The sequence below is a fragment of the Hemicordylus capensis genome, chromosome 11 (genome assembly GCF_027244095.1).
Source record: "Hemicordylus capensis ecotype Gifberg chromosome 11, rHemCap1.1.pri, whole genome shotgun sequence".
Classification (NCBI taxonomy): Eukaryota; Metazoa; Chordata; class Lepidosauria; order Squamata; family Cordylidae; genus Hemicordylus; species Hemicordylus capensis.
In genome coordinates this window covers 11,319,253-11,335,199 of record NC_069667.1, presented here as the reverse complement: position 1 = coordinate 11,335,199, position 15,947 = coordinate 11,319,253, and the positions used below count along the sequence as shown (strand labels likewise).

Below are 15,947 nucleotides of genomic sequence, written 5' to 3'. Positions count from 1 at the left end.
AAAGCAGCAGTGAAACTGCAAGAAGGAAAAGAAAAGGCTCACAAAGAAAATAGTAAAGGAATTAAGTCCCCAGAACTGAACTAGGTACCCCGCTCTAACAATAACCGAGTAATAAGTGAAAAGAAAACACAAAGCAAGGAATGAAACGAGCGAAGGACTCCAGAACAAGGAATTAACGGAACAAAGCAGGAAAGCATAAACAAGGCAAACTGGAACTCAGAAAAAGTCTGGAATTCAAATAGTACACTATCTGCGGCCAGCGAAAGTTGCAAGCAGCATCTGAGCAATTGAGAGACTGCTAAATATATATGGCTCAGGAGGACCAGCAGCCAATCAGGCTTCCCTGAGTCAGCACTTCGGCTTCCTCTCTTGTGATCGCCTGCGTGACTCCCACTGAGCTTGCCTCTTGAGATGCCTGCTCAAGACAGGTGAAATCCCAGGCTCCTCCCCATCAGAAATCATGTCTGGCAGCTGTTGTGAATCTTCAGCTCCAGAGTCTGGTCTCCCTGACAAATCCTGTTGCTGTGCCTCTGAGCCCTCACTAGCAGGCGAATCCTCCTGCTCTGACTCTTCTGAGTCAGAAGTCTGAGCCATGACATACAATCAGATTGATACAATCAATCATACAATCAGATTGAACAATCAGATTGAGAACAATCAGATTGTGTGATTGAGAACAACCAGATTGAGAACAATCTGAGAAGCAACAATCTGGGAGCAACACTGTAAGCGTGTTGTGCTCTGTTCAGGGTCCTTATGCTTCACCTGTCATTTTATACTCTTGACCAGTGTTTCCTTGCAACAAGGAATTACAGGTGTTTTTGACCACAGTTCCCAGCATCCCCAGCCAAAAGCCATTGCAGCTGGGGATGCTGGGAGTTGTAGGCAATGACATCTGGAATTCCCTGTTACAGGGAACACTGCTCTTGACGCAGTTATTTGCTCATCTCTGCTCTCTGCACTTCCACACCAGACTCTGCCCACTCTGTGGGCCAGTGGCTTCTGCATGGGCCTCTCTTATGAGCAGGTGGATATGGAATACCTTTTAGGTAGAGGCAAAGGCATAGTCACAGCAGAGTCCTGGTTGTGTACATTGCATGTCAGAAGCTGCCTTATATTGAGTCAGAGCATTGGTCCATCTAGCTCAGTATTGTCTACACTGACTGGCAGCAGCTTCTCCAAGGTTTCAGGAAGGGGCCTTTCCCAGCCCTACCTAGAGATGCTGCCAGGAATGGAACCTGGAACCTTCTGCACGCAAAGCTGATGCTCTACCACTGAGCTGCAGCCCATCCTCTAGGGGAATAATCGTGTAGCAGACAGAGCTCACATGTAGTCACCCATTCAAACGGAAAGCAGGGCAGCCCCTGCTTAGCAAAGGGGACAATTTATAAGGCTGCCTATGCCCTACCACAGACTAACACTTGGTAGGGTTTCAATGAAGGCCTTGGAAAGGATATTTAGATGCTGTGACGTGTCTACACCTACAAAGATTAGAATCGTTCGGACAATGGTTTTTCCTGTGACACTTTATGGATGCGAAAGCTGGACTTTGAAGAAGCAAGATAGAAAAAGCATTGATGTTTTTGAACTTTGGTGCTGGAGAAGACTTTTGAGGATACCATGGACAGCCAGGAAAACCAACGAATGGATCATGGAACAAATCCATCCAGAACTTTCACTCGAGGCACAAATGACCAGGCTCAAACGATCATACTTCAGACACATTATGCAAAGATCCAGCTCCCTTGAGAAGTCCATAATGCTGGGAAAAGTGGAAGGAAAGAGAAGAAGAGGATGACCAGCAGCAAGGTGGATGGACTCGATTGCAACAGCAATGAATGCACCACTGAGAGACCTTAAAGGCTAAGTGGAAGACAGATCATCTTGGAGAGAATCTATCTATGTGGTCGCTAAGAGGCGACAACAACTTGACGGCACTCACTCACTCAATCAATCAATCAATGACCTACCTAATTATTTGTTTCAGTTCCACCTAGTGAAGTTCCACCTAGCACATATGAACAAGGGACTTCCTGATCCATTGTACAGTTAGGAAAATTGGAAAACATTGTCCAGTTAGGTACTTCCTCATCCATAGTCCATGTTATGAGAGACTTCCTCATCCATAGGACCCCCAACTGCATTTTGGTTGAGTAGAACATAAATGCGAAATTGCTGGCATACTTGACTTCTCAGCTGACACAGCATATTCTAGAGCAGAGGTAGGCAACCTTGGCTTTTCAGCTGAGGCTGGACGACAACTCCTATCATCGCTAGGTTGGGCTGGGGATAATGGGACTTGTAGTTTAAGAACAGCTGAAGTTCCAAGGTTGCCTACCCCTGTTCTAGAAGCCATTATAAAGATAAAGTGTGCCGTTGAGTCAGTGTCAACTCCTGGCGCCCACAGAGCCCTGTGGTTTTCTTTGGTAGAATACAAGAGGGGTTTACAATTGCCATCTCCCACGCAGTATGAGATGATGCCTTTCCGCATCTTCTTATATCACTGCTGCTCAGTATAGTACTAGTGGGGATTTGAACCGGCAACCTTCTGCTTGTTAGTCAAGCATTTCCATAGCTGGTTGAAATTAAGGTATGAAAACCAAGGAAAAGCTCACCATCTGAATCTTCCAAAACAGAGGATGTTATAGAATGGACTTATTTGCCTTCTCTTTGGTATTCTACATTAACATTTCACACAGCCAGATGTTTCACCCTTCCTGTGTTCAGAGCATCACTCTTGACCCCTCCCCTTGCAGGCAGCTTCGAATGCAGCCAGCGCGGGCAGTTGAGATGTAGGAAGCCAGATTGGAAATAACAGGGCGACATTATTATTGTGTGCCCCCCCCACACCTTTTTACAGTTGGATGTTGGAAATTGTTGTCTCTTAATTTAATCATACATTTTGTTTTAATTTGAGAGCCCGGATGACAGCACTGTGGCTTGCCATTCATTTTTAATTAATTGCACACCTCAAGGTTTGATTACTCATCGCTCCCCTTGAGTTAATGCACCCGTTCGCAGGGCTGACCGAAGAGCATCCCCACTAATGCGGAGGGATGGGCAGCGCCTGACCAGTGGTCAAACTCTGGAAAAATGGCTTTCGCTGGAGATCAGGACCAAGTCCCTCCATTCTTGATGCAGTCCGCAGGCCTGGAGCAGGGAGGATTAATGCCTCCCCCATGACGGCTGTCTCTCGTGCCATTCTCCTTGGCTGTCAGCTCTGCATGCTGATGAAAGAATGGATATAGGTGTGCCCACCCCCTCGTTTGCTGCTGACCATTGCTTTACAGCCAGTGCTGGCAGCATATTTTTCCTCTGAGGAGGAATACTCGTGAAAGATGGCAGGGAATGTCACACTGGACTTTAATTTGGCTGGCATGAGATCTGTCTTTAATCTCAGCTTTCTATGTGGCTGTCGAAACTATAGGAATATGCATTGACTGCATCTCCCTCCCTCCCTCCCTCTCTATCTATCTCTCCCCCCTCCATCTCTCTCTCTTCCCCTCTCTTCCTCCCTCCTCTATCTGTCTATCTATCTATCTATCTATCTATCTATCTATCTATCTATCTATCTATCTATCTATCTATCTATCTCTTTCCCCTTCCATCTCTCTCTCTTTCCTCCCTCCATCCCCTGTATCTCTCTCTCTCTCCCCCCCCCCCGCCCCATCTCTCTCCCTCCCTCCTTCTCTCTGTCACCCAGACTAACACAGTGTTGGTACTGTAACACTGCGCTGGTGCTAGTGGGAGAAGTGATTTCCATTGATCTCCCCTTCCCTCTGAAGCCCACCATGCCCCTCAGAAATATGTTTCATGGCTAAATGGGCAGATGAACACAGGTCTCCCTGGTCCCAGTCCAACACTCTAACCCAGGGATTCCCAACCTGCGGAACTCCTGATGTTGCTGAACTACAAATCCCATCATCCTCAGCCATGTAGCTGGGGATGATGGGAGTTCTAGTTCAGCAACACCTGGAGGACCGCAGGTTGGGAAGCCCTGCTCTAACCACAGGGCCACATTGTCTCATCAGAGTTAGAAGTTCAAAGGCTTAGTTCAGCTAGACTGTAGCATTCAGTGGCACCCATTTAGTTCTTTGGCATAAGAAAATCCTTTCATGTTTTGATCTTTTTTTCTCGCACACAAATATTGAGGTCCTTCCCACAATCAAACACTGTGTGCTACCCGGGTTTGGGAGCTGTGTGTGCTACCTATTTTGGGTGTTGTGGAAGCAAGGTAAGAGGAGAACCTGGGTAGAAATGATTGTGTGGAAGCAAGGCAGGAGGAAAACCTGGTTACCAGAATTGGGTACACACACACGCTTTGTATTCTGCTAAAACTCTAAAACATACAATATAAACATAGAGGTGCAATGTGGGAGTGGGACCCACACACACTTCTCTCTACCAGATTCCATCTTTGCCTGCTTTTCAACAAACAAAACTTATTTATTCCAGCAGACTTTTGACTCCTAAGTGACCCATAGTCCAGTGATGATTATCTGCTATTTGCTGCATGCTTTTGTTACGATGTCTTAATAATAATGTCGGTTTTAATATGTCTTGGACTTTCCTTTACCTAAACTGCGCTTCTAAGCCATGTTGAGTATTTTATATAGAAAAGCAGGGTATGTATGTATTGAAATAAATACAATACAATTTTTTAAAAAATTAAGAAACACTTTAAAATGCACTTGGCAGCATTCCGATAATACAGTGCAAACATTTAAAATCTATATATTTATTTATTACATTTGCCTACCACCTAATCAAGGATTTCTAGGTTATTTAAATGTTAAACTGTATTGCTAATGATGCCACTAACATGCCCCTGTTAGCAGAGTTATTGGGATAACAGGGAGAGGGCCCTAGTGTCATTCACTAGAAACTTCCCAGAGACTTGTGTTTTGGGCAGTATACAAATAAGATAGATAGATAGATAGATAGATAGATAGATAGATAGATAGATAGATAGATAGATAGATAGAATAAAATCATAAACCCTACTCCCACTCCCTTATTCCTCCTGCCAACTAAAGCCAAATAGATATACAGATATCTGCCTTATACCAAATCAGACCCTTGGTCCATCTAGCTCAATACTGTCTACACTGGCTGGCAGCAGCTCTCCAGGGTTTCAGGCAAAAGTCTGTCCCAGCCCTATGCGGAAATGCTGCCCAGGATTGAACCTGAGACCTTCTGCATGCAAAGCAGATGCTCTACCACCGAGCTATGGCTCCATCCCCAAAGGCCAGTAGACTTGGGAACATAAGAAACTGCCTTATACCGAATCTGACCCTTGGTCCATCTTCTTCAGTTTTTCTTACTCTGATTGGCAGCAGCTCTCCAAAGTTTCAGGCAGCTGTCCGTCCCAGCCCCATCTGGAGATGCCGCCAAGGACTGAACCTTCTGCATGCAAAGCAGATGCGCTACCCCTGAGTTACAGCCAAAATCATGTCCCCACCTCATGATCTTTTTAAAAACGGTAGCTAAGACGGCCATTAGGGGAAAGGGTCTGGACCCTCTTTCGCACTTCTCCCCTCCCCACCCCCAGTAATTTGCACACCGACTGGCACTTCACACCCATCATCTCCACTCCTTGCTACCAGGGATGTGCACGAAACATGATTTGGAAACCGAATCTCAGCACATCCCTTTAAAATGGAGGGATTGCACATCCCCTTTAACACGGAGGAGAGCAGGTCCATATCTGCTCCTCTTCCACTCGTCACCACTTTCGTAATGGCGGGCTGTCTCCCAGCATGGTTGTTGACCATGCCCTTTGCCGCCATGCATGCACGGAGGCCACATGCGTGCCGGCATTGTGCAGGGTGCAGCTGAGAGATGACCTGCTGGGGCACAAGCATAGCTGGTGGGGAGGGAGGAGCACCGCAATTACGGAAGTGGTGGCAAGCAGAGGAGGAGCAGGTATGGACCTGCTCTCCTCTGTGTTAACGGGGATGTATAATCCATCTGTTTTAAGGGGATGTGCCATGGTTTGGTTTCCGAATCGCGTTTCGTGCAAATCCCTACTTCCTAACAATATGCCAAACTCAAGACCTCACAGAGAATTTGACAAATTTGCTCGTTTTGTTAACATTTATTTGTCTGTTTATTTTTGTGGCTAGGTCTAACGGCAGCTGCGATGGCCGAAGCGATGAAATTACAGAAGATGAAGCTGATGGCCATGAACAGCCTCCACCACGGAAGCGGGAGTCAGAATGGGACTGAATCGGAGAATGAAGAGCTCAATTCCAATGCAGGTGAAGCGAATCTGAAATAAGTGTTGTTCAGTTTTGCTCATGGGAAGGAGAAAGCCTTCCATTGTCACCCTGTTGCTATTTTGGGTGGGATACAGCCCAGAATAGCCATCTTATGAGAGAGCCACATGTTAAAAAGTGGTCAAACAGCAGAGCTGAAGGTAGTAACTTGCCTCTCCACCTTTGTCTTTGTGCAGAGTGACTCATGCTGCATTCCCAAAGTTAGAATGTTTTGGAAGCCTTCCATAATTGACAGGAAAACGCTACACACAATGGAGGACTTTTTTTTTTCCTTTTTGGCAAGGCAGAAGTCTTTGTTACACTAACAGGTTTTTCAAGAGATGTGGATCACACCTTTTGATTTGGCAAATACTTCATGCTCAGTTTTGGGGGAAATGGTTGCATATATAGCTGTGTTTGCACGATAGTAAGAAAAACAATTGGCATGCAGATTGTGAGGCCATTCGCACAATCAAAAACTGTGTTCTACCCAGGTTTGGGAGCTGTGTGTGCTCCCAATTTTCGGTTGTGTGGAAGCAAGGTAAGAGGAAAACCTGGGTGGAAGTGATTGTGTGGAAGCACAAGGTAGGAAGAACAGCTACCCAGGTTTTCCTCTTACCTTGCTTCCACACAATCACTTCCACCCAGTTTTTCCTCTTACCTTGCTTCCACACAGCTGAAAATTGGGAGCACACACAGCTCCCTAACTCCGGTAGAACACAGTTTTTGAGTATGTGAATGATCTCGGTATATTTGGGGTGTTTAACATGTTTCATGTACATGATTCCAGGAATCCTCAGCCCTCCGTGAGAAGCCATTTCTGTGCCCTTCATGTACATCAAGAGTTCCCAACCTTGGCTCTCCAGATGCTGAACTACAACTGCCATCATCCCTTCAACTATTGTGGCTGTGGATGATAAGAGTTGTAATCCAACAATATCTGAGGACCCAAGGTTATCTGATGTGCATCATCTCAGTCATCCTTATAACAGTCCTCTAAGTTGGGCAGATTGCAAATGTAATGCAAAATGTGATAAGATTTTAAAAATATAACCAGAAAACAAATACAATGTAATTAAACCTATTCTCTCTCACCTTCAGCACCACCATATGTAATAATATCTGCACTGTAGATGTTGTGCTAAGGATGCCCAACACCTCCTTTTTGTTATTACATTTGTATTCTTTTTGTAAACTGCTTTGGGAATTTTTTTGTTGAAAGGCGGTATATAAATATTTGTGGTATTCTAAATTATTTATTTCCTATCTTTGTACACCTTCCCAAAGTATTGTCTCTGGGCAATTTACAACAAAGACTACAGCAATTAAAACATTAACAACAGTTTGAAAGAAATTCACAACAAAGAGAGCCCCTTTTCACGGGCCTTAAGAAGGACTTGAAGAGGTGAGGAGAGGAAGCTTCAAAAAGTTTACCTCTCCAGGGGAAGATCTTCTCCTTGCTGGGTGGTTTCTCACGTGCAGGCAAAACCAGTTGTGCCTGCACATGAGAACAGCCTCAGAGTCTTTTTAAAAGCTGTCAGAGATGGGGAGACTCTTATTACTGCAATCCCATGCTTTGGGGCAGCAACAGAGAAGACCTGTCCCCAGGTAGCCACCAGATAAGCTGGTGGCAGCTGCAGGCGGACCTCCACAGATCATAACGGAGGTATTCTCTAAGATGTGAGCCTGTACAGCGGGACCCTCGGGTGGCTGCAGATTTTATCCTGGAAGCATGGAAAGAGGCCGTTCAGGGGATGGGTGAACCAGGCATGCTTCTGTATTTGAGAGATGCTGCTTCCAATTACATTGGAAGTTTACAAAGGGGATGAACAGAAGCCAGGGGTGCATTAGATTTGCTATGAGGAGGCATTTGAAAATGGTTTTCCTACCACAAGTTCACACTCTCTCTGCTGTAAAAACTGGGAGCAGATGGACTGGGGGCATTAAATTACAGGCTTCTGTGTCCCAGGTCATTAGCTGCCACCAGTGTAGGGAAACACGAAATGTGATGGATCTGATCCATGTGGCGAATGCTCCCTGAAATTGTGATGCGAATGGACAACATAAACTGTGGTACTGTCTTTGGTCATATTCCTGCAGAAGCCATCAAATGTTGTCTGGCTCTTACCACTTGTGTGTCTTCTTTCTGGTGGTTCCTAAAACATCCTGGTTGCTCGCTGAAACTATGAAACACCCATAATAACCCCATGTGCAAGTGCGGTGTTTTACCAAATGTTAGGCGGGTGGCTTTGTGTAGACTCTCGCGGTCTAAATGACTGCTCAAAATAAATGGCATGGTGGTATAAAACAAAAATAAAAGGAGATTGAATTTTGAAGGTTGCTTCTTAACGGAAGCAGAAAGCAGCAGAGCAACCGAGTCGGCAGCCACATTAGGGAGGGAAACATTTTATTTTAAGGAGACAGACCTACAGTTTCTTTGATTCGAGGTTGTGTTTAATAGCTTCTGTAATGGCTGCAACATGACTCCGCATCTCGATTTCAACATGAATAACAACCTGTTCGTGTTTCATTTAGCTCCAAATGAGAAATTCTGTCTTTTTATTGTTTTAGGAAATTAGTCTGTGTACTATTGCTCCTGGAACTTTATAATTAATCACTAAAGGTTATGGCTGTTGAGAGTTTGTGGGAAATAGATGCCTGAATGGTTATAACTGTAGCTGTCAAATCAGAAATATCGGTTTACAACGGTAGAGTTTGTTGTTCTTTCATGGTTGTTTTTTTAGTAGACACACACATACACACGGAAACAAAGAGTCTGAATTTGTCAGTTTACTTGAAAAATATATATGGAGAGAAGAATTTTTTTTTTTTCTTACTGTACTGCTACATACTGATTTCTGTCAGGGAGACAGGAAACCAGGCAGTTCATACAATTGAAAACTGGGTAGGTTCATACCCAGTTCAGTTCATACCAAGTGTCTGACCAGCTGTGCACACTCCTGATTTTCGATCATGTGTAAGGGAAAAACCTAAGCAGGAGAAGCACAGAGTGATTGTACGCCAGGCAGGAGCTGGGTAGGACTTTTCTTTTCTGCTTAGTGTTTTCGTGCTCAGTGATCTTTAATTCAAACTGAAAATACCACTGAGGTTTCTATGAGAAAAACGTTAAACGCGTTGTGTGCCCAAGGGCGGCCCTTTCATGTGGCTAGGTGAGGCGACTGCCTCAGGTGGCAGGTTTTTGGTAGCAGCAGAGTGGCAAAATGCTCCCTTCCATGGCCATTAGAGCAGCTCTTTGGGCCCAATCTGAGTCTTGCAAGCTTTTCAAGGAGTGCCTCTCCTTACACTCCTTGGAAAGCCTGCAAGAAGCACGAGCAGAGAAGAGGAAGCTGCTGGCAACTTCCCCTCCTCCAAGCCATTTTCAAAGTTTGCCAAGATTGGTTTTCAAAGGGGGCTGGTCCCCAGCAGGGAGGTGCAGCATGGAGGCATTTGGTGCCTCGCCTCAGGCATCACAGTGCCTTGGTTCACCCCGAGCATGCCCTCAACAAGGATCTCACTTACACTTTTCCGACTGCTGTTCATACCCTCCAAGCCCCACCCATAGATGGAAAACGGAAACCAACTGGGGAAACCCAGGGGTCGAAAGCAAAGTGGAAGAAAGAGAGGTTGGCTAGCACACACCCCTTCCTTTACCAGCAAGAGTCCATGGAGGCCCTATAAATACCTCTGCAAATTGAGAAACTGGCCTCCACTGGGTTTCTTGGTGTTCGTGGCATTACACCAGCCAAGAGCTCAACAATCAACAATATAGCACTGTGAATTGGATGTCGGTGGTCCCATTTTATCATTATTTGTCAATGCACCTACAATGGGCTTGATGCTGTGCATTGTTAAAAATGGGTTGATTGGGTGCTCCTGGCAGTCACCACCCTGCCAGGAGCAGTCTAGCTGAAGGCCCCAAAGGTGGAAAAGGCCACCAATTCAGCCTCCTTTAGATTGTTGTACTTTGTTGGAATCCTTCCCCACCAGAAAAACTTGTGTTAAATGGATGCTTAGATTTTTTTAAAAAACCCAAACTATCAGTGTATTTTTCTTCTTCTTTTGTGTGTGTGATGAGACACTTAAGTTCATTCAGATACATGGATGAAATCAGAGAAAAGAAGCTTGAAAATCCGATTAGCCTGTTGTCACTCACCGACTTCTGTTATCCTTCAAGGATGCCTGGTATAATCAAACCAGCATCAACCGATCATCCTAAAGATGGAAACAGCTTGTGCAAGTTACTGGCTAAGACAGCATTTCCGAACGTTGCATCGCCCGATGTTGTACTACAACTCCCATCATTCCCAGCCACATTGTGGCTGGGGATGATGGGAGTTGTAGTCCAACAATGTCCGGAGACCCAAGGTTGGGAAACCTGGTCAAGGAATAAAGGAGTTGATTTTCTCTTGCTGAATTTTGGTGTTTACAAGCCCAACAGAAGAGATTCTCTCTATTCTATCCTCCCCAGCCCACACATCTGACAACATTAAATGTTTCCATGGTATTTCTTTAAGAAGTCATAATGCCATTGCTTGCTTTTGAGATGAACCGATCGATCCGTCAGGTAACAAAATAAATAAGCAAACGAATAAATCCTAGGCTGCTTCAGGCAAATGAGAAATCAGAGAGAATCCTTCTTTACAGAGATATTTTTAAAAAATAAAAGCATTTCCGTTTGTGCGTTTGTGTGTGTGTGTGTTTCCCCCCTCTTGTACCTGCCATGCACTTTTTCCTCCTAAATGCAAACATCCTTCACAATCTGTTTAAAAAACCACAAATACATCACTCAGAGGAATATTTAAAGGAGCATCAAGAGGGGAGAAACTCATTGGTTTAATGGAATGCTGTCAAGAAAAATCAGCATCACAAATGACACAAGGGCAGAATTGATACTTCTGCACTGACACGTTAAAAGAAAATCCCATGCATTATTTAGAAAACCTCGAAATCTGTCAGCGGTATGATTGCCGAGTTAGCAGAAGGAGGAGGGATGGGGCTGGAGTTGAAAAGAAAAGGCGTAGGCATGGATCCATATTGTAACCTTTCATGTTCTACACCCACCATGAGTACCTAGCTATTACATGGTCAGCAATTTTTCCCCCCTAAAAAATTCCCTCTTTAAAATTCGCAAGTGCTTGAAAAGTCAAAAGAGGTAGCTCTTTTATTCTAAAAACCAGGTTGTCTAAGCTGTTATTTTGTTGTAAGAGTAAAGATGACAAGATCGAAGAACAAGGCATTAAAAAAAAAAATCTGTGCAGATTTCCTGAAACAATTCTTTTTCTAGCTATGAAGTCAATGTGTGTGTGTGTCTGTGTGTGTGTGTTGCTTCTTTAAATACACTAATCATATGCAAGCAGAGCTCCTTTATTCCAAAAGTGACACTCCCCAACTCTTCATCTAATAATTTTTTTAAAAAAAATTATGCCAAATCAAAGCATATTGTTTTGGAATTTCTATGATTTTTGAAAAGAACTGTTTCTGAATGTATACTCTAATACTAAGGTGAAATGGGGGGCACTTTTCATGGGCATTTTTGTTCACTACAAAATGAGACACACACACCATTCAGCATTTTTTTGCATCTCTTTGCAAAAACAACAACAACAAGACTACCCCCCATTTTCAGGAATTAGTTTTCACTGCTTTGTCACCGGCTGCAAAGCTGTTTTCAAACTGTTTGCAGGCCTCTGGGTGTTCGGGGAAGAGGGAATGTGTGTCTGCTGCCCAAGTTAGGATGCATAAGGTCCCAGTTTCAATTCCTGGCAGCATCTCCAGGTAGGGCTGAGGAAGACTCCTGCCTGAAACCTCTGAGAACCGCTGCCAGTCAGAGTTGACAATTCTGAGCTAGGTGGACAAATGCTCTGACTCAGTCCAAGGCAGCTTCTTATGTTCATAAGTCTTGTTTCCACCATAGCTCAGTGGTAGAGCATCTGCTGCTTTCCATGCAGAAGGTCCCCGGTTCAATTTCTGGCCTCTCCGGGTAGAGCTGGGGAAAACTCCAGAGAGCTGCTGCCAGTCAGAGTAGACGACACTGGTCTGACTTGGTATAACTGTCTTGGTATAACTTGGTATAACCCCTGCTAACTGAGCAAAGAGACACCTTTTGAAGTGGCGATTCTCTTATATTTCGCAGGGGGAGAGCAACTGGTCCTATCCAGCCCCAGCGCAGCATCCCTCCAGTGGCTGTTGCTGGTATCTGTTTTGTGTTTCGTTTAGGTTGTGAGCCCTTTGGGGACAGGAGACCATTTTATTTATGTATTTTTCTGTGTAAACTGCTTTATGAACTTTGGTTGAAAAGTGATATATAAATAATCATCGTTGTCATCATCGTCCTTGTAGAGGTGGAGAGCTGGTCTTATGGTATCACACATTAATTGTTCCCCTTGCTAAGCAGGGCCCACCCTAGTTTGCATATGAATGGGAGATTACATGTGTGAGCCCTGTAAGATCCTTAGGGGATGGGGCCGCCCTGGGAAGAGCACCTGCCTGCTTGCATGCAGAAGGTTCCAAATTCCCTCCCTGGCATCTCCAAGATGAAGTGGAGAGAGACTCCCGCTTGCAACCTTGGAGAAGCCACTACCAGTCTGGGCAGTCTGAGTTGGATGGACCAATGGTCTGACTCACTAGAAGGCAGCTTCCTATGTCCCTTACTCCCACCCGTTTGGGTATGGATTGCAATTCAGTGGGCTCGTTGGCCCAGCAGCCATGACCAAGGAATTTCCCTCCTGCACCTAAGAAGGAGAAGATTGTGGAAACAATGCGTGTGAGTGGGCATGAAAAATGAGTGGGAGATTGGAAGGTGTGAGTTTTCGTACACATTTTCACTCCCCTGAAACAACAAAATTCACTTAAAATAAAAATAAAAATGGATGTAGCACAAATAAACTCCATGTTAGGTTATATTTACCTTTGAAATAAAATTATGTCCGACATAAGAAGGTGAGACCCTTAGTGAAGCTATTGATAGGAGATGCATTCAGGACGGAGATAATGCAGCTGATTATTTTTTTGAAAAACAGAAGTGATGTATTTGACAGCAGCCCAATCAAATTGTTAGCAGGTTTGCACACATCAGCAGGCGTGCTTTTATTTTTCATTCCAGCCAGAGTGCCATAAGAACCTCTCGGTTGGAGGGTTAATTCGATTACAATTGCGACAAGTGTGAGTTCTGCTGGTGCGCCTACTTGCAATACTCTGGAAGCCTCTTCTCATGATTGGTGAGAAGGGCTCCAGAGCTCATGAGCATTCAAAACCTGGCTGGGCTCCCATAGCCCAGTTTTGCACACGCGTGTGAATAGCCTCTGGGTGTTTTTCATACTACTCTCATTAGCCCCAGCTACGTATGGATGGCATATTGAAATGAATTCAGACTGGAATGGACCGTCAAAAACTAGTGTGGGCAACCTTGTTCTGGGAGGGAAGCCAAGTGGTTAATCTGAACAATAATCCTTATGATGCTGTGCTTGATGCCAGATTGGAAGCTCTGCAGTGCCATGAAATCGCTAATGACCACTTGTTGTAGCAGTAGTATGTTTATTGCGGTCACAGACCAGATTAACAAACAATAACAGTGAATAGCATTAATAAGAAAATGCAAGAATTTCAAAAGTTTACAAAATCACAAACTGTTCAAATTACTAATACGGAGTATTACTTTACGGAGTTTCGACGCCACAAAACAGAACTTTGCCACATTATCTGAAATTACAGGTTTAAAATTGGCCAGCATAATTTCCAAATAAAATGGGTCTGTGTGACCAGGATAAATGGCTAAAATAGGAGCAATAAATTTGGTGCAGAAGTCCTTATAAAACTGGCAATATAGCTGCCATAAAACTGGCACTTGTATAGGGCAGGCTCTGAATGGGCTTAGAGTGGAGAAACTCTGAATGGACTTCAAGTGGAGAGGCTCTGAATGGACTTAGAGTGGGGAGGCTCTGGATGGACTTAGAGGTATAGTAATACATCACTTGCATATGCTTTACAGGCGAATGCTTGCTTTTTAATGTTAAATAGCAACTGGGTTGACTCTGTACACATTGGAACCACAGTGATGAAAGGGAGCTTTAACCCTTCTTACTTCCTTGCCACGGTCCTGATTAGACCTCCCACATCATAGCTGCTATTTGCCAAGCGAACAACTAGCCTGGGCGACTATGAAAGAACAACAGTTCTGAACTAATATAACGTCCTTCCCTAGTAGATTGTTGCTCTGGATATCAACCAGTGGCAACACAGAGAAAGGAAGATCCATCCAGAGAAATCTTGCTGGTCGTATTGAAATACTTGTCAGCATCTTTTGCAGTTCTTTTGATGCTTTATCCAAGCTGGAGCTTCCAAATTTCACTCTCGCAAGTGGAATTTCATGACAACTTTAAAAAATAAGTAGATGTCTTCTGGCAGACTAATAACAAGACACAGCTTATGAACTGTTTGGAGTAGAGCGCCTTTCCCCTGTCCACCACCTTTCCCCTATCTTTTACAAATTTATAGTCTCCAAGTTCAGAGGTCTGACACTTCAAAGCTTGCAAAAAGTAAAAAGGGGAAAAAATAGACATTCAGCATGCACTAATCTTCAACCCCCACCCTCCTATCTTCTTACAGCAGCACTAATGGAAATGTATTTTGTTTAATGACTCTGAAATCCTGTTTGTAATTAGATGTGGGAATTGGTCTTACTTTGTAACAGATGATACTGGAATAATAATATGAGAGAGGCTACACTGAGACCACTATTCTCCTAAATCTATATAATTTTTCAAGCTATTGACAGGCAATGTGTTCAAGAAAAACAGAGAGAACATAGAGATTTTTTTTTTAAGAGAACGGATTTGATAAAGTCCCAGTCAAATTATTCACAGGTTTCAACATTAACAGTTTTTGCTTTCTTTTACATTCTGGCTGGAGTACTGTAGCAGTACCTACTGTAGGAAGGTTTAGACAATATTTGCAAAAAAGTGTGAGTTCTAGTGGGGTTCACACTTACAAAGATCTGGCTGTCGTTTGTGCTGCTCTCCTGGCATCACCTGCCAGGTGGGACTGAGTGTGTGGAGGAGGAATGGGATGGAAGATCCTAAGTATGGGCTTTCTCTTTTGCTTTCCCTCTGTTCCTTGCAAGATTGATTCTAGAGTGCAGTCGGACACATTTTGTGTAGTATGGGGGTGGGGAATGTGTGGTGGAAACTAAGTTTTTGTGCAGTTGGGCCTATGGAGTCTAATATGAAATGTGTTGTTTCTTAAAAAGAAGAGGATGGGAAGAGAAACAGAAAACAGAGATGAACACTGTTCTATTTAGTTAGTTAGTTATATTTTATTTTATTTTATTTTTAACATTTATATCCCTCTTTTCTTCCAAGGAACCCAGAACAGTGTACAAGTTTATGTTTATCCTCACAACAACCTTCTGAGGTAGGTTAGGCTCACAGCTCACGCAGTGAGCTGAAGTTTTAGTCTTCATAACCTTGTACAAGTATATTAGAGCCTTCCATTACTCGATCCCAATTTTTTTCAAGGCACCTCCATCTCTTTCTTTCTCTCTCTCTCTCCCTCCCCTTCCTTCCTTCCTTCCTTCCTTCCTTCCTTCCTTCCTTCCTTCCTTCCTTCCTTCCTTCCTTCCTTCCTTCCCCTCTCTCCCTGGCTTCCTCTTTCTTTTTCTACACATTCTCATTTCCCCTTCCATCTCTAGTCCTT

The 15,947-nt window shown here is 44.0% G+C and overlaps 1 protein-coding gene across 11 annotated transcripts in view; it reads left to right on the top strand.

Moving 5' to 3' along the window:
* Positions 1-15,947, top strand: part of DACH2 (dachshund family transcription factor 2) — a 421,855-nt gene that overhangs the window by 264,369 nt on the left and 141,539 nt on the right. For 9 of the 11 annotated variants that reach the window (XM_053274112.1, XM_053274108.1, XM_053274104.1 and 6 more), the window contains one exon: positions 6,126-6,260. The exons of the other annotated variants lie outside the window; for them this stretch is intronic. In XM_053274112.1, coding sequence (XP_053130087.1) covers positions 6,126-6,260 — 135 coding nt within the window. The remainder of the gene's footprint in view (positions 1-6,125; positions 6,261-15,947) is intronic. 11 annotated transcript variants of the gene reach the window in all.